This window comes from Coffea eugenioides, chromosome 7 (genome assembly GCF_003713205.1).
Source record: "Coffea eugenioides isolate CCC68of chromosome 7, Ceug_1.0, whole genome shotgun sequence".
NCBI lineage: Eukaryota > Viridiplantae > Streptophyta > Magnoliopsida > Gentianales > Rubiaceae > Coffea > Coffea eugenioides.
This window is the reverse complement of record NC_040041.1, coordinates 7,620,453-7,645,458: the sequence shown is the minus strand read 5'-3', so window position 1 is coordinate 7,645,458 and position 25,006 is coordinate 7,620,453. Positions and strand designations below refer to the sequence as shown.

At 34.7% G+C, this 25,006-nt stretch overlaps 2 protein-coding genes and 2 pseudogenes across 2 annotated transcripts; all 4 read left to right on the top strand.

Annotated features, from left to right (window-relative positions):
* The first annotated feature begins 627 nt into the window (after nt 1-627).
* LOC113778142 (protein DETOXIFICATION 27-like) lies at nt 628-4,768 on the top strand. Its single transcript, XM_027323431.1, has 8 exons — nt 628-980; nt 1,369-1,910; nt 2,199-2,285; nt 3,060-3,116; nt 3,674-3,912; nt 4,065-4,183; nt 4,355-4,444; nt 4,540-4,768. Exons 1-8 carry the CDS (start codon nt 687-689, stop codon nt 4,591-4,593), a joined length of 1,482 nt encoding a protein of 493 aa, XP_027179232.1. The 5' UTR covers nt 628-686; the 3' UTR covers nt 4,594-4,768.
* A 4,373-nt stretch (nt 4,769-9,141) lies between these two features.
* Nucleotides 9,142-13,208, top strand: LOC113777769 (annotated as a pseudogene).
* A 1,156-nt stretch (nt 13,209-14,364) lies between these two features.
* LOC113776783 lies at nt 14,365-18,012 on the top strand (annotated as a pseudogene).
* A 1,489-nt stretch (nt 18,013-19,501) lies between these two features.
* Nucleotides 19,502-24,597, top strand: LOC113778584 (protein DETOXIFICATION 27-like). Its single transcript, XM_027324032.1, has 8 exons — nt 19,502-19,840; nt 19,975-20,516; nt 20,782-20,868; nt 22,040-22,096; nt 23,256-23,494; nt 23,856-23,974; nt 24,256-24,345; nt 24,515-24,597. Exons 1-8 carry the CDS (start codon nt 19,535-19,537, stop codon nt 24,560-24,562), a joined length of 1,488 nt encoding a protein of 495 aa, XP_027179833.1. The 5' UTR covers nt 19,502-19,534; the 3' UTR covers nt 24,563-24,597.
* Nucleotides 24,598-25,006: the final 409 nt, after the last annotated feature.

The window sequence follows — 25,006 nt, the reverse complement described above, 5'->3', positions numbered from 1 at the left end:
ATGACCTCCTAAAGTTTTTTCAACCATGAGTTTGAGCGCCTGATTTCTAGGTTTTCATTTTCTAATCTTTTTTTTCTTTTAAGTTTAGTTACTCAAATTTCTCCTAGTGTGAAAGATTTTCTGTCATTTTTAAAAAATAATTTGAATGAAAAAAATGAAAAAATAGAGAGGTCAATGGAAAATAAAAAAGAACCATTGAGCTAATCCATCACCAAAGCCTTAGGGCTCAGTGAGGTGGGAGCTCAGGTTTAAATCTTGCTTCCCATCGTTTGTCACTAAATGTGGCAGGCAACTTCAAGTGGCTATCGGACAACTGTGCAGTACACTCGTTTGGATCGGTAGGTAATTTAGTCCTCTCCGATTTCTTTCTGGACCCCTTTAGGTTTCCCCTCTTTCATAGTATAGAATAGAATAGAATACATGTAGGGTCTATCATTGTGGGGAAAAAAAAATGTAAAGTAAAAGAAAGGAGAAAAAAGCTAACAAAATAACACAAAAAAAATGCCAAGGGAGGTGGTCAAACATGTTTGAAATAATGGGAAATTTCTAAGAAGGTTAGTTTATGGCTAATTGCAATAGTTCATAGACTCTATTAATAGCATATCTAAGGCTGGCCCTTGTCTCTTGCTCTTCTTGTCTTTGGACTGCCTAAAGAGACCTGGGCAGCGGCGTTCATACCAAAGAAAATGTCAAACAACAAAACTACAGCAGAAGCAGAGAATGAAACAAAAGTCCCATTACTGGACTATTCATCAAAAAGTATAGTAGGAGAAGCAAATGAAGATCAAAGTCTTGCACGCAGAACTTGGATTGAATCCAAGAAACTATGGCGAATTGTTGGTCCCGCCATCTTCAGCCGCATCGCTTCCTACTCCATGTTCGTTATTTCCCAAGCCTTCGCCGGCCACCTTGGTGATCTTGAGCTCGCTGGCTTATCCATTGCTAGCAGTGTCATTTGTGGCTTCGATTTTGGCCTCTTGGTACTTTTTCTGTGACCATCTTGAGCTCCCTTCTAAGCCTTGCGTTGCTTGAAAGCTGAATAAACGAATAGCTAAATGATCCCTATTTACAATCGCAGGGACATCAAATATATACTTGCTATTACTACTCTCTTCCATTTCGCCTTTAACCATAAGTTTGCTCACATCGTATTCAGTTCAAGCAGGGCGATGAAAAGTTGTATAAACTGTTGCTCAAATTCTTGTTGGTATTGGAGATTCATACTAGGTTTGAATCCTCCCTAGAAATTAGTTTAATAAACTAACATGTTACTACTAAAATTTTTTATGTACTAGTATACGTTTTTTATACTTTTTCTTTCTAAATATTCAGCCCTTTGTATAAAGATTTGGTGAATTTTTTTTTCAGCTAGGGATGGCAAGTGCATTGGAAACTCTATGTGGGCAAGCTTTTGGAGCAAAGAAATACTACATGTTGGGCGTATATTTACAACGATCGTGGATAGTTCTTCTCTTATGTGGAGTTTTCACGTTACCTTTGTACATATTTGCAACTCCAGTTTTGAAGCTGCTGGGACAACCTGATGATGTTGCTGAGCTTTCTGGGACTGTGGCTTTAGCTTTTATACCACTCCACTTCAGCTTTACTCTTCAGTTCCCTCTGCAGAGATTCTTGCAGAGTCAGCTGAAGAATAATGTGATTGCCTGGGTGAATTTAGGCGCCTTTTGTATTCATGTGGTCTTGAGCTGGCTGTTTGTTTACAAGCTCCATTTCGGATTGATGGGGGCTTGCGTTATTTTGAATCTTTCTTGGTGGCTTATTGTAATTGGTTTGCTTGCTTACGTTTTCTGTGGTGGTTGTCCTCAAACATGGTCTGGCTTTTCCTTTGAAGCATTTTCTGGTCTTTGGGAATTTCTAAAACTCTCTGCTTCTTCTGGGGTCATGCTATGGTGAGTCTCCAGTCCTTCTCCTCCTCCAATTAAGCATGTTGATTTCAAATTTTCAACCATTAATTAAAACCCTTTTGATTCTATTCTAATTTCTGATTAAAAAGTATAACTGTTTTCAGCCAAGAAGCCTGTTCCAATTGCTGCATATTTGTTTCAAAAACATATGCTTTTACAATTGTTAATTAAGGCCTACAACCAGCTGTTTTCATATGTAATTAAGGGTCATCAGAGTTGCTTTTTGGTAAATTTGAATTTTGGTTAATTGTTGCCTCTTCTCAATTGGAACAGTTTGGAGAATTGGTACTACAGGATACTCATCGTGATGACTGGAAATTTGCAGAACGCAGAGATTGCAGTTGATGCACTGTCTATTTGGTAACCCTTTTAATTTTGTATGCACTTTGTCCCCACGAGTAGGACTAGTTGCATTATTATATTAGGTAATTGTAGTTTTTATGATTACCTGAATCTGCTCATATCTTCCATCCAATTGCCAAAGCTTCATTATCACTTTTGAATTATTAAAAAAAGAAAAGAAAAAGCATCCCTGGTTCCGTCTTCTATTGATATACCAATTCTTGGTGAACTGATGATTCCCGTGGTTTCAACTTTCTTGTTTTTTTAATAATTGAATTGGTCATCAATCATTTTCTTGCCCTGGTTTCCTGTCTGTACTAGAATGTGACAAGCTTCAGCATTTGTGTTGCCAGTCAAAAGGTCTTGGAGGATTTGAGGGATACCTCCAAAATAGACTTGAAAGAAAATTCACAAACAATTAAACCAAAGCAAACCTACCTTGATAGGAATCTTTGACCAAAAAAAAATAAAAAAATCTCTATGCAATCAAGCCAATCTCAGTTGTTTTAAAAGTTTATTGTAGTCAACATAAATAATTCGTACGTACTTAGACAATAAGTCCATGAATAATATTAGGGCATTCGATACTTCTTGTGGATTAACAACCTAGCTAATCAGCATTGTATTTTTGTCTATCATCTAACCCCATTCCAGTAATTTCCAGATGAGGATAAAAGAACTAATATAACGAAAAAGTTTTATCCAAGCCAAGCTCCGTGCATTTTTCATCACATTTGTCTTCTTTTTTTTTCTGGTCCTGATTATTTTTGTCCCTTTGTCTCCTGCTGGCAGCATGAACGTCAATGGATGGGAGATGATGATTCCTCTGGGATTCTTTGCAGGAACAGGGTAACCATATTTTTCCCATAAACCACAAAAATACATGACTTCATTTATGCATTTTGTTTGTGCATAAATTATAATAGATACGACAAAATTTTGTAATATTCATGACTTCATTTTATACTGGTGATTGGTGCTGATATCTGGAGGGTGGTCCTGCTTATTAGTTCATATTTTACGGTCTTTTCTGGTCCCTTCGATTATTGGACTTCACCATCAATTACAGTCTCTTCTGGTCCTGCTTATTAGGTCATGTTTTACATGGTCCTCTCTGGTGCCTTCGATTATTGGACTTCAATATCAATCACATTAAGCTAGGTTTATCTGGTAGGAACAAAAATAACTTGTGACCAGAAAGATGGTACCCAATCAGCACAATTTGTAGGAAGGGGGGAAAAGGGCAAGAAAACTGGATAATGTGAGAGAACAAACGAAAGCTTTGCATTGGCGATACTTATTCTTGATTGTGCAAGAAGCAAATGTTGCAAACATTAGTCTGAGACCAAATAAATTCATCTTTATAACTAAGCTAATATGGGTTTTTTTGTGATGTTTGCTAACAGAGTAAGGGTTGCAAATGAATTGGGAGCTGGTAATGGGAAAGGAGCCAAGTTTGCAACAATTGTAGCAGTAACACAATCAATAGTGATTGGTCTATTCTTCTGGCTACTGCTTATATTCTTCCACAGTGAAATCGCCTATGTATTCACTACCAGCCCGCCTGTGTTAGAAGCAGTACACCAGCTCTCAATTCTCTTAGCTTTCACTGTTCTCCTCAATAGCGTGCAGCCCATTCTTTCAGGTATCCACTTTTAATCAACATAGCTTCTTTTTTTTTTTCTTCTTCTATTATTTTTTGGCTATTTTTATCCTTTCTTTTTTAATAAATTATGACTACTTTTTTTAAAGGAATTATGATTTTTCTTTTTTCTTTTTGGTTAATTCCTGTTTTAGGGGTTGCTGTGGGCTCCGGATGGCAATCATACGTGGCATACATAAACTTGGGTTGCTACTATTTAATTGGCGTGCCGATGGGATCTGTGATGGGATGGGTTTTCCATTTTGGAGTAATGGTACGTACACCTCTTAATGCTTGTGTTGTGTCAACTCATTGATGGCTAATTCTGTATTTTCAAGTTTTTTTTTTTTACTAAATCTCAAGAATGATGCAAGGAAGTAAAAAAAAAAAAAAAGATCCGAAATGAAAGGGAAACATTTCATATAAAATTTGATGTGCATTTTAGGGTATATGGGCTGGAATGATTTTTGGTGGAACTGCAATTCAAACTGCGATTTTGGCCATCATAACAGCTCGGTGTGACTGGGAGAAAGAGGTATTAACTGCATAAAAACTTCTGCAATTATTCGTGTGAAATTTTATTTTCAAAGTGTAATTTCATATCTAATCAATTAAATGTTGAAATTGCAGGCAGAAAAGGCAAATAATCGTGTAGACAAGTGGTCCAAACCAAGTCACACTTGAAGCTGTGAACTTGGGCGATGATGACGAAATTTTGACGTTTTGATTCTTATATTTGTAATATTATTTTCCAATTAACGCAGAAAAAGAGTATAGTTTATTATGAATTTGAACTATATATCCTGAAAATAAATACTTTGTTAATTCTTTTAGGAATAAAATTGATGCGTAAATATAACTAGCTCTCAACTTGTTCCTTTGTCTCTTTGCTAATCTTTTCTTTTAATACTGCCAACTGACTTCAAATTTATGAAGATCAAATGACTATTCCTCAAAAAAAAAATAAAAATAAAAAGGATGCGGCAAAACCTCGTTGATTGTTGATCAAATGGGATCACGGTCTAGTTTAAAGTAGCGGAATGTTTTTAAATTGTGTAGCTGCAAATTAAAAATGCAGCATACAAAAAATTCTTGTGTTAGAGATTGCCGTATCAAAAAATGGATGCGATGAAACATGATTGACCGTTGATCACATTTGATCAACAGTCAGGTTTTAAACTTGCGGAAATTATTATTTTTTAATTATGTCGCCACAAATATCAAAATTAGCATAATAAAACTTTTTTCTATCAGGCATTGCAAACATAATTGACCGTTGATCAAATGTGATCAACGATCAGGTTTTAAATTTGCGAATATTCTTTATAAACTATGTCATCATAAATAACAAAATTGGCGTACAAAAAAATTATTTAAATGATAAAATTTAACCGTTGAATGTAATGAGATCAACGGTCTAGTTTTTTCAATACACATGATATAAGCTTAGCATCAATACAAAAAAGGAAGTTTTGCTATAAAAATACCCCAAGTTAATCACTTTCTCTCACACCAGCCCTAGTTTTCTCTGTTTTCCATCCCTAAATCCCCACTTCTCCTCCAATATCTTCCAAAATGAGTAGTTCCGCAAGTTTCTTCCTGAAAGCAGAGTCAGAAGTAGTGTCTTCCCAAAACCTTTCTCCTCCAGTGTTTTTGAGAAAATAGAGTGTTGCTAACATTGTCTTACTAAAGTAGAGGCAGACTAAATTAGTGGCTTAATTACTCTCACCTGTTGTCCAAAATTTCAAGCAGTCAAAGCAATGGCTTCACCTCGCCTGTCTTCCAAACTTTGAAGAAATGGGTTGCAATCCTATTGTCAACATTTTGAAGCCTTGAAGAAGTGCGCAACTGGAGAAAGCAAACATGTATTGTCCAATTAAGGTAATTTCAGTTAGTAATTGTTTTATATAATGAATTGCATGCTGTACGTTGGTGGTTGAAGTTGAGTAATTAATAGCATTTAATTAATATTTTTATGTGAATTACTGTGTAATTATTACTAACAAGGTTTTGAAACCTAAATCGGATTGCCTGGTTGGACCGATTGAACTGTCGATCGGGCTGTTGGGTGAATCGGGTTATGCCTTAAACCCTGAGGGGTTAAGATACCACCCTTTTTTGTGAAAATCAGTTGACCTGGATGGTTTGACCGCCGGACCATTGAATTGAAACGATTTTCATTAAATCGGCTGGTTCCTTGACTAACTTTAATTAACCCAAAAAAAATTTAATTTGGTAACTAATCCAATTCAACATTCCAAAGATAAACCTTACCAATTACCCATAAGTAATTGTCTCTAATTAGTTAGGCAATAACAATTATTACCTTATTTTTCTACTCCTCATTCTCTCTCTCTCTTTCTCTCTCATAATGATATCTCAACTTTTGTCTAAAATTTATTGCATATAGTATATTAATTACATTAACTCTTTAGTGCATTTCAATTGTTTGTCATTGCCTTCTATTTATTTTTATTCCTATCTTATAAACTACTTATCATATAATTTAGGAAAATTAAAAATGTAAAAAATTAAAGATGTAAATAATAAAATGCTATTCTATATTTCTTTTACCTTTTACTTATAAAAGTTATTCTTGAATTTCAAACATGTAATACATACAAGATTAGAATAAGGATTGAAATGATTATTTTTAACATTATTATTGAAGTTTCTACAAATATTTCCATATTTTTATATATTTAATATTTGTTAATAATATTTATGATATATTTATGACGTCACAATTTAATAACGGTTCGTCCATGACCCAATCATTTTTTTCGAGTCAATGAACGGTTTGGGTTTCAAAACCTTGACTGCTAAATAGTAAATAGTAAGAGTGAATAGTAAATAGTAAAAGTAAAAGTTAATTGTAATGGTAAATAGTAACAGTGATTGTAATGAGGAGGACCAAATGCTTGAAGGAGTGCAGGCACTACCTCGAAGGTCTGAACGGCTACAGGTGCAGCAAGATCTACCACACAGGAGGATATATTAGAAATGTGGTTGTTCTACCATTTCGCGCGATAAGGGTAAGAGATACGTTGATAGGTGATATTCAAACTTCAAGATTTTTTCTTATCAAAGCTCTTGTTTAATTATCACAAAACTTTTTATTTTGTTATTTTACACATTTATAGTTAGATGCTGCATTATTTATCATAGTTTAAATTAATCTTAAAACCAAAAAATTCAAAAAAGAATGATTTGGGCATATTTCAATTTAATTTAATTTTATATTTTAAATGGAACCTAAAGCTTGCTTCTTGCCATTCATCAATAATTAATCACCGGTTATGAAAGAAAAATAGCACAATTTTTTACATAATTTTTGTTTTACGTAATATCATATTTTAGTGTTTAGGGTTTAGGATTTATAGTTTAAGTTTAGGATTTAGGGTTATGGTTTAGAGATTAGGGATACAAAAATTAAAAATTTATATTTAAAATAAAAAAAGGTCGCCACATCTAGCTCGGATGTGGCAATGACATTTTTTTCAAAAGCTTCGCTGCATGTTATTTGGCATGCGGTGAAGCCTAAAAAAAAATCATTATTTTTAGTTCCTCCAACAACTAGAACAAAAAGAAATTTAATTCAATTTTTGGATGACGCCTCAATTGTCAATTGAGACGACCCTTATATTAGCAACTCATGTCAACAAACACCACTAGTTTTATGATGTTTTCTTGTATGGACTACATGTAGAGAAATTCGCCTCAAAATGAAGAAGAAGAATTGGACGAGTTGACCTGGACCACCAATTAATTGTGCAGGCAAGTTGCTGTGACGGGTCAAAGAGATGGCCATCACTGTCTTATATAACTATCCTCATAATAAAACTACGTACTGCAGACTGGAGAAAAGCCATCAACGAGATGCCGACGATCTCCGTTCTTCTCATGCCCATAGTTGAAATTTGTTTCGGGCATAAAGGCGAACAAGGGTTATAATTTAGGGCAAATTTCACTTTACCCCCTGTAGTTTAGCATTTTTTACATAATCCCTACAGTTTCAAAAACTATACATAACTCCCTTATGGTTTGGATTAAAGTGTCAAAGTGACGGGAATGATCATTCGTAACGGAGTAATCTAATATGTCAAAAATACTCTTATGTAAAGTTGAAAATTATTTATTAATCAAGGGGGGTTATGTGTATATTTTGAAAACTATAAGAGGGTTATATGGTAAAGTATTAAACCATAAGGGGGTTATATGGTAAAATATAAAAATCATACGGGGTTAATGTGTCATGTATTTATAAGGATAATTTCGACATTTTTAGAAGTTCCGTTATGAGTGACTATTTCCGTCACTTTGACACTTTAATTCAAATCATGAGGGGGTTATGTATAGCTTTTGAAACTATAAGGGGTTACGTAAAAAATACTAAACCATAGAGAGGTAAAATGTAATTTGCCCTATAATTTAAAACTCCGTCTGTTACTACAAAACATTTTGTCCTCAAAATTTATGATGTTTCCTAATTCAAACAGTTAATCTTAATTATGCAAATCCATCAACTTCCGATCCATGTCCAAATGTGTGTCGAAGTACTGTACCTGTGCTTCTAATCCATACTTCTCAGATGGACATTATGATGAAAAAAGGGAAAAGGTTAAATATTAGCATCGGCAACAGGTACAGTTTTGAAGTAAATGTAAATTCGTCAACTCGTACAATGTGAAAATCACTATTACATCAATACAAGTTTATGTAAAAAAATTGTAAGTATATCAATTCAATTGAATTGTATGGAACTCAACCTGAGAGGCCGTGATCCGATTGAGGAGGTGTCAACTTCTAAAACATTAAATATCAATGAGGAAGCATCTAAATACAAGGGATATAATAAACGTGGATTTGAGCATTTAGATGGTTCATTAGATATAGTTTAAAGTGCCCACTAGACCCCATTAGAAAAATCCTAGGAAATTTAAACAAATAATTAATATCATTCAAAATGTCTAAGAAAGTGAATTATGTACATTAACATTTTAGAATTGAATATTCACCCTTTCTACGAATAGAATATGTCTAATTGGGATCTGAGGCCTCACAAATTTACTTGTTGCCTGGTTTAAATAGGTCGTTTATTTCTTACAGCATTTCGTGTAAATTTGTACGCCTTTTGTGTAAACTTGGGACCACTGCAATGATATCGTACGAATTTGCATCTGACACTACAAAATCAGGTTGAACTGAACTTGTAAGGCACTAAGGCCCCAACTCCGTCTAATTGGCTGTTAACAAGTTAACATCCCTCTTTTCATTTGGTCTTTTATGGACTGCCTAGAAATGCCTAGGCAGTAAGCAGCCACCGTAAACACCAGAGAAATGTCAATTATTAAAACCACAGCAGATGATGAAACAAAAGTCCCATTAATACTAGACCGTTCATCTTCCATTATCCAAACAAGAAGCAGAGTAGAAGAAGAAGTACATCAAGATCAAAGTCTTGCACGAAGGACTTGGATTGAATCCAAGAAACTATGGCGAATTGTTGGTCCGGCCATCTTAACCCGCATAGCAAACTTCTCCATGTTCTTTTTTTCCCAAGCTTTTGCCGGCCACCTTGGTGATCTTGAGCTCGCTGCTTTATCCATTGCTGGCACTGTCATTAACGGCTTCGTTTTTGGCCTCATGGTACTTTTTCTTGTCGACGAACTTATGTTCTGTTCAGTTCTTCTACCCCTGATGTTAAAACGTAGGTTCTGTTCAGTGCTTCCACCCTTCATGTTTCCTTTAGTAATTACCACTTGGGATTTCCTGGTAGTAAATTAAACGATTCCGAGTCTTAGAAAATTAATTTTTCTCCTTCACAAATTGAAAATTTGAACAAGGTTTTTTAATCCGTTTGAACTCTTGCCCCTTAAAATCTTGAAAATATATTATGTTATATACTTAAATTTAGATATCTTAAAATTTGCCCTATCAAAGTAGATTTTCTGGTTCTGTCTGTCCCTTGCCGGCCACATGGTTAAATTTTTAGCGGGCGATTTTGTGCCTAGAAAATTTGTGTTTTTATTCGATGAGCGTGATTTTAGTGAGCTATAATATTCTGGTGATTTTTTTTTTCTTTTTCAGCTAGGAATGGCTAGTGCATTGGAAACTCTATGTGGGCAGGCTTACGGGGCAAAGAAATATAACATGTTGGGAGTATACTTGCAAAGATCCTGGATTGTTCTTTTTCTCTTCTGTATCCTGACCTTACCTGTATACATTTTGGCCACACCAGTATTGAAATTGCTAGGACAACCAGCCGATATTGCTGAGCTAGCTGGAGATTTGGCCATATCACTTATACCAGTTCACTTCAGCTTTGTTTTTCAGTTTCCTCTGCAGAGATTCTTGCAGAGCCAGCTGAAAAATAATGTGAATGCTTGGGTGAATTTGGGTGCTTTCGTGATACACATGACATTGACCTGGCTCTTTGTGTCGAAGCTTCAGATGGGATTGATTGCCATTTCTGTCACACTAAATATATCTTGGTGGCTTATTGTTTTTGGCTTGCTTGCTTATACTTTGTTTGGTGGTTGTCCTGAAACATGGACTGGTTTTACCTTTGAAGCATTTTCTGGTCTTTGGGAATTTCTGAAACTCTCCATGTCTTCTGGCGTCATGTTATGGTAATCAATCTCCACTCACAGCAAATATGTGTGGCAAATTTATTTTTCGTCAAGGGGCATGTAACTTGCATCATGTGTACTAAAAGTACTTATTCATGGAGCTAGAAGATCTTAGAGGTTTAAAATTTGTTTCCTTGATTAGTACTATTACTTTACAGTGTTTAATTTCAGTTTTCCCTAATCTTTGTTTCTTCTAAAATGGAACAGCTTGGAGAATTGGTACTACAAGATATTGGTAGTGATGACTGGAAATTTGCCCAATGCCAAAATAGCGGTGGATGCATTGGCCATCTGGTGAGCTGCTTTATATTTCTATAGTTGCCACATTTTAAAAATTGTTTTTCTGTAAGGAAAAGGTGAGACTTAAGAAGCGAAGAAGGAGCACGGAGATTGGAACCCAGAACTTTTAATTCTTGGGATCTCGCCTTAAGCTATTAGATCAAAAACTCCTCGCCTATTGTTGCCACGTTTAATACAATATACTGTGAATTATTTGCATCTGCAATTAAATTTATACAGCAGTTTGACAAATCACAAGTAATTACTCTTTATTGGGTCATGATCATTCCCAATTAAAGCGTACCATTGTTTTCACAAAAAAAAAAATTGATAATATTTTTTTACCAAAATTGTATTAATTGTAGTACTTAAAAACGAATACTCAATAGTCACCAAGAGAAAAAAAAGAATTTATTTCCATCACAAGCTATTGTGATGAATTTTGTCCATCTGTCCCTGGTCTGCAGCATGAACATCAATGCATGGGAGCTGATGATTCCTCTAGCCTTCTTTGCAGGAACAGGGTAATCTTCTCTCTTTTTTATTAAACCCCCCCCAACACACACACACACACATGACTTGATTGGTGCAGTTTGTTTGTTCATTGATATTGTAGAAGAGACGTAGGTCATTTGAGTTGCAAGCTTTGTTTAATTTGTCTATATAGTAAACGCTCATGAAAATAACTTCACGGTGTGTTTGGGCAAATGCGTCTAAATATTGAATGTAAAAGTCCTTAAAAAAAAAAAAAAAAAAAGATTGGATGTGAAAGAAATGGTCCTGCTGACTTTGATGTTTAGCATTGTCCCTTTTTCTTGAGATTCTTTCGATTGTTGTTGTCTCTTTCTGATATCTACTTGTTTGTGAAGAGCTTGGACCCCAGTATAACCCATCTGCCTGTACCTAATATACTTGCACCGTAATACTTGTGTCTAATCTCATTATTGTGGTTGTTACACCAAAAAAAAAAAAAAAAAAATTATTGCAAGAAGGATCGGATATGGATATTGATGCATATTTTTGCCTTTCAATCACCACAATTGTTGCAGGAAAGAAAAATTTCAAATACTAAGTTCATTACGGAACAAAGAAAGTAGACTCACCGTGCATTTTTTTTTTTTGTTTTTTCATTTTTCATAGTTCAAGAAAAAATTGCTAATATTTCTTTTTTTTCTTATGTTTGACAACAGAGTAAGGGTTGCAAATGAATTGGGTGCTGGTAATGGGAAAGGAGCCAAATTTGCAACAATTGTGTCAGTAATACATTCAACAGTGATTGGTCTATTCTTCTGGCTGCTTATTCTGTTCTTCCACAATGAAATATCCTATATATTCACAACCAGCCAACCTGTGCTAGAAGCTGTACACCACCTCTCAATTCTCTTAGCTTTCACCATTCTCCTCAATAGCGTGCAACCCATTCTTTCTGGTATTTCACCATAATCAACATATAGTTTCTTTTTCTACTATTTTTTTTTTCTTAATTTTTGGGTGGACTTATGATTTTCTTTTTTTTTTTCACAAATCTTGTGTAAGGGGTTGCTGTTGGTTCTGGTTGGCAATCATACGTAGCATACATAAACTTGGGTTGTTACTATCTACTTGGAGTCCCAATGGGAATTGTAATGGGATGGGTTTTTCATTTCGGAGTACTGGTACGTAAACCCCTCACGGTTGCAAAATCTCAAGGCTGATCCATCAAAATTGAAGGGAAAATATTGATATTGATATTTCATAACTTGTTTGGCATGACAGGGTTTGTGGGCTGGAATGATTGTTGGTGGAACTGCAGTACAAACTGTGGTATTGCCGTCATCACAGCTCGGTGTGATTGGGATAAAGAGGTAATAGAAAGTAGAAACAGAATCTCATGCTTTTCTTTTTTTTTTTTTTTTAAATCAAAGTAATATGCTTTTCTGAAATTGTTGCGAGTCAATTACATCTGCAAATGCAGGCAGAGAAGGCAGGCATGCATGTAGACAAGTGGTCGAAAAGGACTCGTATCTGAACTCACATTGATGTGCATGTGGAGTAACAGTCTTGATTTTGGCTGCAAAATTGTTTTAATCTGCTTCACCATCTCCGCACAATTCTAGCTATTGTGGAAAAGGCTTCCAATTTTAGTATGAAAGTATCAGAAAGCTTTGTTAAGGTGAGTCATGATTGACAGTTAACTCTACGCTCTGGGTTAATTAGCTTGCAATAATATATGTATTTGTGAAGAGTGAAAAACTTAGGAAGTCCCAACACTATCACCATTGTCAAGTTTTGCCATTTAATCTGAATTTTGTCTCCCACGCATCCCCTAAACAATTACAAGTGCATAGTTTAAGAATTTCTGATCATTTTAGACCTAAGTTAAGCATTTTGTCCGATCAGAATAAAAAACATTGGGACCAAAATTAAAAGGCCGTAATTATCTCTCTCTCTCTCTCTCTCACCATAAGTCAAGATGTAGAACATGTTACTTTCCTCGGTAAAGCTGGACCTGATTGTAACAGTAGTTCTTGTGATTGCGAAATTCCGGCCTTCAAGCCTTAGAACAATCAACTAATCTTGCCCAAGTTTGTGTGGAAAATTTTTTTTTAAAAAAAGACGTGAATTAGACGCAATAGGCGCTCCGTTACGTGTTTTTATTTTTTGGTGGAGATATGTAGAAGCCATTTCTTGGTATCATGCGTTAGAAACATGGGTTATGATCGTCCTATTACATTCCTCCAAAAAAACAAAAATTGTGCTATTACAGTGATTCTCATTGCCATTTGTGTTTTACTAATAACACTCAATTTAATTAGAAGTTTTTTTGTTTTGTTTTTGTTTTTTTCTTCTTGAAGATACGCTCGATTTGAAGTCGATATGAGCTCAGATGTAACTTGCAATTAATTAAACTTAATTTCTATCATGTCACGCAACATGTTTGGTGTTTTCTTCATTGGTAATCGACCAAACCGATCATATTTTATCATGTCATTCTCTTTTATGGTTGTACACTGATTCAGTATGTCAAGACCCTCTCTTTTTTTCCCTTTTTTTTTTTTAAGTGGGAGGTTTTGAATTTAGAATCTCCTACCTACAATCCCTTACATCTTACCATCGAATCTAACAATCCTCCCAATATGTCAAGATTTAATAAGCTTTTGATGAGCGATCTGTAATATCACTATAAGCAATTTATGGTTTTGGGGTCATGTTCTGATCCGTGATAGTGATCAGTGTTAAATCTATCCAAATTTTTTATTTAAAAAAAAATGAGACTCAAGAAGCTTGTGACTCATGGCCCCTTATGCTCAAAATCCATAAAGATGTTCGGACTTGATTAGGGGTTATAAACCTCTACCCTCATCTCATTTTTTTGTTAAATATGAATTTCAGTCTTTATAAGCTTAGAGAGAAATTGAAGGAGGGTTTGGAAGTCAAGTCCTGAAGATTACGGCTCCTTACCAGCTAAACTGGGTATTGGAAAACTCCTCTCATTAGTTATTACTAACACTGCGCCTTCATAGTACTATAAATTGGGTCAATTAAATACTTGAAAGCCACAAAGTCCAATTTTAACTCATCTAATAAAGAAACGTCTCCCTTTACCACCTATTTAAGAGAGGTCACTACCAAGGAAAATGTCAAGCGAAAGCATATTGGGGGATGGAAGTCTTCCATTACTCGACCATTTATCCAATACAAGATGATCATAACTGAGAAGCAAAGTCTAGCACGTAGAATTTGGACGGAGACCAAGAAGATGTGGCGAGTGGTTGGTCCAGCAATCTTCAGCCGCTTCGCTTCATGCACCGTGTTCATTGTTTCCCAAGCCTTCGCTGGCCATCTTGGTGATCTTCAGCTTGCTGCTCTGTCCATTGCTGTTAATGTCATCGCTGAATTCGACCTCGGCCTCATGGTATCAAACTTCCAAACGTTCGTTCATCATTTGAATTTGTCATTATCAATTTTCTTTTATGTTGAAGCCACATATTTATTTTCATCACTTGGACCAAACTTCCAGCCATTCTGCCACTAGATGGGATGGCCGGTGCTCGTTAAATTTTGGAAAATCTTTCATTAGGGTGGCGGAAGTTTCAGAAGTCATACAAGAGCGTGATGCATTTGTTTAGTATAATGCAATTCTATACATTTCTATGGTGCTTGTAAATAGAAAATGATTTACATTCGAGAAGAACACGTGCATAAGTTTCCTTATCAATCTACCATGCTAAACGAAAGGCCAATCCCATTAAAGTCACAAGAATTAGAGGTTTTGACTTCAAAATTTTTTATTTTTATTTTTCTCTGCTACTTAAATCTCACCCTTTTTCTGTTAAAAAGAAAATTTAAAATGCTAGCTTCATACATTCATGGGGTAGTTTTAGTAGATTAAACTCTTTGACCATGAAGCCCTCTTACGTCTTGTATCATGACCCACAAGCCCTCCCACTTCTTAAATTTTCTCCTGTAACTACTTTCTTTCTTCTACACTAAAACATAGATCGCTCATAAATTGCAAATAGACTATTCCATAATCAAAATTAAATTTTTAAGGAAACTACATCTTAAATTAATCAGATCCCACTATTTGAATTATGTTTTAGTAGGCAACTTAGAAATTATTTGCCAATTTTGTCACCAATTCCCATTGACCTTTGGTATGCAACACAATTGGGGTGGATGCTAGTTAAACTTGTGGAACAAAAAGTGCTACCCTCTGTATGAATTACAAACTTCCGCCACCCACTGAAAACTTTCCCTTAAATTTTGCTTCCAAAAATTCTCTTTAAGATCTCATGTAAATAAATTTGGTGGATCGTCTCCAGCTAGGCATGGCAAGTGCATTAGAAACTCTATGTGTGCAAGCATTCGAGGCGAGAAAACACCACTGGTTGGGTGTATATATGCCGCGTTTGTGGTTTCTTCTCTTCATTTACTACATTTGAACGTGTCCATTTTTACATATTTGCTACTCCATTTTTGAAGCTGGTCGGACAATAGTCAGATGTTGCTGAGCTTGCTGGGACAATGGCTCCACCTTGCATACCAATTCATTTCACCTATGCATTACTGCTTCCTTTACTGCAAAGCCAATTGAAGAACTATATAGCTGCTTGGGTACATACACACGTATACTCTTAAACTGGATCCTTGTGTCTAAGCTTCAGCTTGGATTGGTTGGAATTGAAATAATAATGAATATGTCTTGGGGGCTTATTCTGCTTTTTATACGCTATTTGTGGTTGCTATTGTCTATTGCTTTTTTACACATAATTTTAGTATTATCTATTGTGTTTTGATATTATTTGTTGTTCAATTCACTTTTTAATTATAAACTCCACCAAAGTCAAACTTCATCTATTTCATCGCTTGGTTTAATAGATCAAAATGCCTTCCATTTCATATTTCACACGACTGGATCTTGACAGCATGAACATCAATGGGTGGGAGATGATCGATGACTTCTCTGGCCTTCTTAGCCGCGGAATAGGGTCAGCTTTTCTTTTAAATACTCCTCCTCCTCATGAGACTTTATTTCTTGTTCACATTGTATATTGTGGTGATAAAATTTTAAATTTGATAAAATGCTTCAAAATAAATTCTTATGTACTCTTTGTTGTGTTTTGACATATATGTCAGTCATTTTACGCTCGACATGATCTGTATTTGACCATTATACACACATAGAAAGTATGACCAAGGTAGCTGATCAAATTAGATTAATGCTAATTATATCTCAACATGTACGCTAATTATAAGAATTGTAAAATTCAGTGGATTGCAAAGACTCCAATTGTGACTCCCATGCATTAGTAATTGAATCACCACATACCATATGAGATTTAAAAAATTAGGGATATATATATATATATATATATATATGTGCCTAACATTTGAATACCCAGTCAGAGTTTGAAAAGAACAACTGTATTCTAATTATAATTCAATCACAATTATTTTAGATGCTATAATTCAAATTCCAACCTTCTTTTCATCTCATATATATCATATTATAAAAAGTGCTGCAATATTATTTCAGACAATTTTCCCAACTGATCTCCTATCCAAATGGATGTGTTTCCTGGTTCATTTATTATGTATTTTCTAGGAAAATAGATGCCTTCACAAGGTAATTAATATGGTTCTCTCTTCTTCTTTTTTTTTTTTTTAATGATATGATACAGAGTAAGGCTTGCGAATGAATTGAGAGCTGCAAATGGGAAAGCAGCCAAGCTTGCAACCATGGTATCAGTAACACAATCTATAGCATTTGGTCTATTATTTAGGGTGCTGATTATATTTTTCCACAATCAAATTGCCTTCATATTCACATCAAGTAAGGTTATCTTAGAAGCAATAAACAGACTCTCAATTCTTTTAGCTTTCACCATTCTCCTCAATAGCGTGCAACCCATTCTATCTGGTAACTATTCAGCGTTCGTTGTACATAATTTCATACTTTTTTATTTTTTGAATTTACTCTTTTGATTCAATTAGGTGTTGCTATTGGATCTGGATGGCAAGCATATGCTGCACACATAAATTTGAGCTGTTATACTATTTTTCTGGGATTGTTTTTTCATTTCTGAGTAATGGTATGGGACCTCCAAATGTTTTTGTGTATTCTTTTGGGCAAGCTTTTCTAGAAACATGAAACTTTAAAAACCAAACTTAAACAATGGAAAAGTTGACATGATGCAATGGGTACACTAATTAAACTAATATATTGATTTTTGACAATTTTGGGTATGTGGGCTGGAATGATTTTTATTGGAACTGCAATTCAAACGACGATATTGGCTAGGTATGATTGGGAGAAAGAGGTGGTTGAAAATATCATATGACATGAATTTCCCAGATTAATCATTTAATCTTTGTTTTTTTTCTTCCACCTTTAATTTTATTTCTGCTGGAATAAACAATTCCACTTGATACCTAAACTGGCTACTTGTGGAAAACAGGCAAAGAAGGCAAATATGCATGTAGAGAAGTTGGCAGAAAGGGGTAACACTTCTGGATAGAACTCGATCCAAGTGAAGAGGTGAACTTTAGTTTGAGAACAAGATTTAGTAAGATTTATGAGGAAATATTATCTTATTTTTTAGTGCAATTTCATACCTTTATTATTTATTTTATTTCTTTAAATATTTGTTTGGTAAGATCATAAGACTCATAGACCCTTGTACAGATCATCGTGGGCGGAGGGTAGCTGGAGCAGAATCATCTATGAAACTTTCTGCAAAAGGTTTTCTGCAAAAGAATAAAAAATTTTATTGGGTTTATTAAATTGACTTTTTCAATCTGAATGATTGTGCAACCCTATTAAAGCTTTTCTATTTATTACAGTAATTAGAATCTTTATAACTAGGGCCTTCATGAAGTTGCACAATCCATGCATTCGATAGAAAGATCTATTGGATTGAAAATTATTTGGGAAAATTTTTTTCTATATTTAATACACAACGGATCTTCTGTCCCACACCCTGTGACACTCTCTGTTCCACTTTTTATTATATTATTATTTCTCCATCATAAATATTATGTTTTAATTCTTTTTTGTTTCCTTAAGATCCAATAACTATTAATTGAGTAATACACAAAATTGATCAACCTCAAAAAATCAAAATGCACAAAAAAAATGAGATTTTTTATGAATTTTCTGCTGTATTTTTTAATTTTCTATCATATATTGCTTTTTTGAAACTGTTGTATTTATTTTTTACTCAATTAATAGTTATTAAATCTTAAGGAAACACAAAAAATTTAAACATGATATTTATGAAAGAGAAATAGTAATATAATAAAAAGTGGGACAGAGAGTGTCACAGGGTGTGGGACAGAAGATCCGTTGCGACATAAGAGTGAGTTAGTCCAACTATATGTTAGCATCGTATGGTGAATTGTTGGTCAGTTTGCAATATTGTTAAGTTATAAATTTGATCCTACGAATGGATTGCTATCATGTCATAAAAAAAACATCTCAAAAAATGACAAAATATTTGGCAAGGAATACGGTACGAGAAAAAGATTCCACACCAAAAATGAGGTATAAAAGAAGAAGCAGCAAGAGAAGGAGAAGGAGAAAAACAGGAGGAGAAGAAAAAGAAGAAGATACAGGACCCTAAAAATGACTGAATATTTTGCAAGAAATAGAGCTATTTCTTCCTAAAAGTCACAATAGTTTATTCAACCACACCTACATGTGACGATGCTGGCATATTTGTCCATCTCAGACCAAGAGCCTTTACTCAAAAGAAAAACTTTCAAAGAGTAGATTACAGTCCTTAAGTTCCTGTCCACAACTCCCAACGAAGGTGGATTTTAGCAGTTGGCACTTAAGTCCCTAATAGATCCACACCTGAATTAATTAATTATTGCAATTAAGCGCGTATGAATTGGCTGACAAAATGTGCCAGCTTCCCTGTTCACTTCTTTTACTCGTTTGGACACGAGTTTCCAGGCGGGAGACCATCGTGGACTTGCCGACGTAACGCTGATAGACCAGCCAATTGATTTCAGTACTAGTGTAAAACTTTAGACTGCCTCCACAATTTTCTTGTGACGTGTACACTGATGTCCAATTGATTTGCCTACCAATCCAAATGGGCATTATATAAATATATATATATAAGCCACCGCAAGGGCGGAATGTCATCAATTGCCAAGTTCAAATCTTTCTCTTCTTGTTGAAGATCGACGAGAAATTTTCAGCAAAGGAAGAAAAGGGGGGGAAAATGGCTAGTAATAACAAGGAAAAATTCGAGAATTTGGTCAACGTTGAAGAAAATCAAGTTCCTCTACTGCTGCATTCAGAGTCATCCAAATATGAAATTGATGATGACGACCAAAATCTCAGGCGAAGGGTCTTTGTTGAATCGAAGAAGCTATGGCATATTGTTGGCCCAGCCATCTTCAGTCGAATTACCTCCTACTCCATGAACGTGATTACCCAAGCTTTTGCTGGGCATCTTGGCGATACTGAGCTTGCAGCAATTTCAATCATCAATAACGTCGTCGTTGGGTTCGATTTCGGCCTCTTGGTACATTTTATTTCTCTGAAGAATTCTAACTTTTACTTATTATATTCGCAGATTTTTTTAAATTTATTTCTCTGACAGGCTCTCTCTCTCTCTCTGTTTTTTTTTTTTTTTTTTTTTGGGGTTATGGAAATTAGTTGGGCATGGCAAGTGCTTTGGAGACGCTATGTGGACAAGCATTTGGAGCCAAGAAATACCACATGCTAGGGATATACATGCAACGTTCGTGGATTGTGCTATTTGCTTGCTGTATACTACTTCTGCCAATTTACATCTTCGCTACACCAATCTTGAAACTATTAGGTCAGCCCGCAAACGTGGCTGAGCTCTCGGGTAGTGTTGCCTTGTGGATGATTCCTTTGCATTTCAGCTTTGCCTTCCAATTCCCATTGCAGAGGTTTCTGCAAAGTCAGCTGAAGAATTCAGTGATTGCTTGGGTTTCATTGGTAGCCCTGCTTGTACATATTTGCACCAGTTGGCTGTTTGTTTATGGATTCCAGCTTGGAGTGGTGGGAACCGTCGTGACCTTGAACTTTGCGTGGTGGGTTTTGGCGTTTGGTTTGTTTATCTACACCGCTTGCGGTGGCTGTCCCCATACTTGGCCTGGTTTCTCGATGGAAGCGTTTTCGGGTCTTTGGGAGTTCCTAAAGCTCTCTGCATCATCTGGAGTCATGCTTTGGTAGGCTTTTTCTTGCCAATGGTTTTCTATTCCCTAACTGCTCTCATATTAATATGAATGTTTTGCCATCTTGAGTGACTCCTTTACTTTTTGTTACTTTCTCAGTTTAACCTTTTTTCTCTTCACCACAACAAAATCACTTTCAGCTCTGTTAACGAGTAATATATACATATATATATATATGTATGTATGTATACGTGTGTGTGTGTTAAACAAAACCCTAGAAATTTCACTTTTCTTTCATTTTTTTTTTCTCTGTCAATAGTTTGGAGAACTGGTATTATAGAATACTCATATTGATGACCGGAAATCTCAAGAATGCAGAAATTGCAGTGGATGCTTTATCTGTATGGTAAGTGATTCTCCACGTCTTTGATTCTCGTCAACAATTACAAATATTTAAATATCTCGCCTTGAAAACTATCAAAAACATGTGATTTGATACTTTCTTGGTTGCTTAGGAAATTAATGTACATTAGCTCCCTAAATTATACTCTCATTGTTTCTCGGTACTTTGTAAATTAGAGTTGGGACGCAGTAGATCCATTGTGGTACTCAAGATTGGCTGGAATTTTTCAAAATTGACAAGCACAGAGCATGTGCACGTTTATATTATTAGTCAAACTTAGGTCTCCTCGAAGTTTGAACTGTCCGTTGACTTTCTCGACCTTTTGATTTTTTTTTTTAAACAATTTTTTATATAATACGAATGAGAAATTTGAGTTCAAAATCTCTTATTTACACTCTATTTTTTTCAAATCACCCAACCCATCCACCTCCGACTCTTTGATTTAAGATTAGTCAGATTAGTCTACTCTGTTTCTTGATGCGGGCAAGAAAATGATATAATTCAATAGCAAACTAGCAAAGTGTCATCTTGACATAGTGGAAGTCATCCTTTCGAGCCTATTGTTTTGATTAAAAATTAAAAAAAAAACTAAGAAACTTGACTTGAAGTATAAGCAGAGTAAAAAGAAAGCATCTTCCAAATTTAAACTTAAAACTGTGGGACTTGGAAAATTTTCATCAGTAATATATATCTCATCATATTAGTCTCCAAAAATAGGATCTTGAGCTCTTTAAAATTGTTCTTTCAGCAAGAATCACTTCGGCTTTATAGTGTTATATACCTTTAAGATAGAGCGCAAATATTGATGATCATCCTTCAATTGATTATTCCAATCTATCTCAAATTTTTTTTTTTTTGATTATTCCATAATTCACCTGTGTAAACAATCGCAGGCCTTTCAGTACAATCACTCACTCGAAAAGGATAGTGATTCAATTAATTTCACCATTAGTACAATCAATCAATTAATTTCACCATTAGTACAATCAATCAATTAATTTGGGAAACGTAATCCAGCAAATGTGATATAATAACACATCTAGAAGAAATGAATTAAACTGGCCTAGAAGGTTTGTCAAAGCAGAACATCTTTTGACTACAAACTCTCTATCTATGACGAGCTCTTTGTCTTTTTTCTTTTTTCTAATAAATGTGAATTTATTTTCCTTTGCAGCATGACAATAAATGGATGGGAGATGATGATTCCATTAGGCTTCTTTGCAGCAACTGGGTAAGATCCATCATATCATACGTTCTTTCTCGTTTCATTGCAAATTAGTCTTAACTCCTGTTTGTGTTTTGAGATTTCTGATTACATTTCATTCCATGACGAATTCATTTCTGTGCCATAGAAAAGAAAAGAATCCAGTAGGCAAAATTTCTCATCATTCTATCTGAATTGGCCTTATTTTGCACTTGACAATCACTCATTCGTGGACTGAAAAATTTTATCACGTTCCACTCTAACAAATGCACATGCTTGTGATCACAAATAAATTACAACAGCAATGGTACATTAAAACTGTTAATATGGGCTGTTCATCTTTTACCTATGAGAAGGATATCAGAACTTTTCTTGGTAAAAGCAGACCAGAATTATTCATTGGTGGACAAACAAAGTTTTCACGTCTACTCCCTGCAAATGTACAAGCTTGCAATTACAACAATGGGGCACCATAGCTATTGGTGTGGGATATTAATTTTGTTGAACACATGCAAAGGAATTTGTTTTAAAAAAAAAAAACTGTTTTGCATGAATTTCTAGGGGTGTGAATCAAAATAGAAATAGGTAATTCGGAACTTTGAAATCGAAATTTTTCGGAATTTTGGTATCAAAATTTCTGACCGAATTCGATTTCAAATTCACCAAGTCCAAATTTGAATTCGTTTCGAATTCAATTCGGAAATTTCAATTTCACCGAATTTAGGAATATATAAATGTTGTATTACATGTATATAAAAAAATATTATATATATATATATATGAAAACGAATTTGAAATCGAAATAGGAATTCCGAATCACCAAATTCAAGAATATAAAAATTATTATTATAATATAAATGTTATATTGCACATATATATAAAAAATTTATATATATATGAAAAATGAATTTGAAATCGAAATAGAAATTCCGAATTCCGATTTCGATTTCAATTTCGAATTGTGAATTCGAAATCGGAATTTCCGATTTGAAAAACCCCATTATCAAATTCGAACCAAGTTCGCATAATTCGAAATTGGAAAACCTGATTTCAGTTATGAATTTTGAATTACCGATTTCAAAAATTTCGAATTCAATTTGAATTTAATTAGTAGATCGGAATTTTTTAATTTTGCACACTCCTATGAATTTCAGTCATAACCGTATTGTGAATGCTTATGGTGCAGAGTAAGAGTAGCTAACGAGTTGGGAGCAGGAAATGGGAAAGGAGCAAGATTTGCTACTATTGTTTCTGTGGCGACTTCTACCATAATTGGGCTTTTCTTCTGCCTCATAATAATTATTTTCCACAATGAAATTGGTTTAATTTTCTCCTCAAGCAAACCCGTGCTGGATGCAGTGAATCAACTCACTGTCCTCTTAGCCGTCACTATTCTCCTCAACAGTATTCAACCAGTTCTATCTGGTATGTCAATTAATTGGAAGTTAATTTTTATTTATATTAGTTGCTATTTATATACTAAATGTTTTGTTTGATTAACTTTTTTATATATTGTCAGTGTTGAATTTCATTATACTATCGGATTTGGTTGAATATCTCGTAATCTCTATTTAAATTTGAAATTTACTCCTTACATATTTAAATTTGAAATTTACTCCTTACATATGTGACGTGCATTTACACCTGGTAGCTAACAATAAAAAAATCTTTATATTGTTAGCACACAAAAAAATGAACCCTTCTTTATTGCTAATAATAATTTGTTTTTCAACAATATTAGAATTTATTCTGATTGGATACCGTCTGATTTTGTTTTCTATTGCAGGGGTAGCAGTTGGATCCGGATGGCAATCACAAGTGGCTTGTGTAAATGTTGCCTGCTACTACTTGCTTGGATTTCCACTTGGACTCACAATGGAATGGGTTTTTCACCAAGGAATCATGGTACGTAGCCATGATGGAACTGAACAATCATGATGGCCACCAAATTTTTGGTGGTTGCCAAATTCTTGACAATAAATTTCTCTTGCACTTAATACTAACTATGTTTGGCCCTACAATAATTGATGGATCCAATAAATGTTGAAACCTATCCTCTGAACCTGTGCTAAAGAAACTAACTTGAGAAGTCATTAAATATTTAAGTAATTAATCTCAAACCAAGACAAACCAATTTTTACCTTAATCACTTTTGAGTTAGCTGTGATTAATGATAACATGAACAGGGCATCTGGGCTGGAATGATATTCGGAGGAACGGTACTTCAGACACTAATATTAGTCATCATTACTGCTCGATGTGACTGGGAAAAAGAGGTAAATTAAGCAATTGCCCAAATTTTCTGTTGCCATTTGTTTCTGCCACTAAATATTTGGTTAAATGCTAGAGCTTTTTTCCTTCTCAATTCTGCAAAGTGTATACCAAAATTGCCTGCGAGGCTACCATAACCATGCATTCTAATTTCATTCCTTTTTGGATTTGCAGGCCCAGAAAGCAAGCAATCACATAAAGAAGTGGGCTGTCTTGGCTTAATAAGCTCTTATGCATCCTAATATGAATTCAAGGGGAAAATTACTAGTAACAATCATTGGAAAGAAAGGGGAAAAACATGGATCTTTGTAACAAGAAAAGCTGAAAATACAAGCCAAAATATTACTACTATTTTGTAATAGAAAACAAATCATCCATCACTCTGAGGAGCACTCCTCAGCCTAACAATTACTAGTTTTGGACCTTAAGTTCCGCGCAACAGCCCCAGATTAACGATCTTGTGGCTCTTTTTTTTTAAAAAAAATAAAAATAAAAATAAAACTAAAACAAGCTTTTCTTACGTTAACAGTTTTTAAATTAGCGGGTGCAGATACATGCCAAATGTGCAAGCTTAAACTTCAAATTTAAATAAAGATCAAGTGGCACACTTCCAGACATGCAAGTGTAACAAAGGCTTACATGCTTATGCAAGAGAGGGTACAAAGT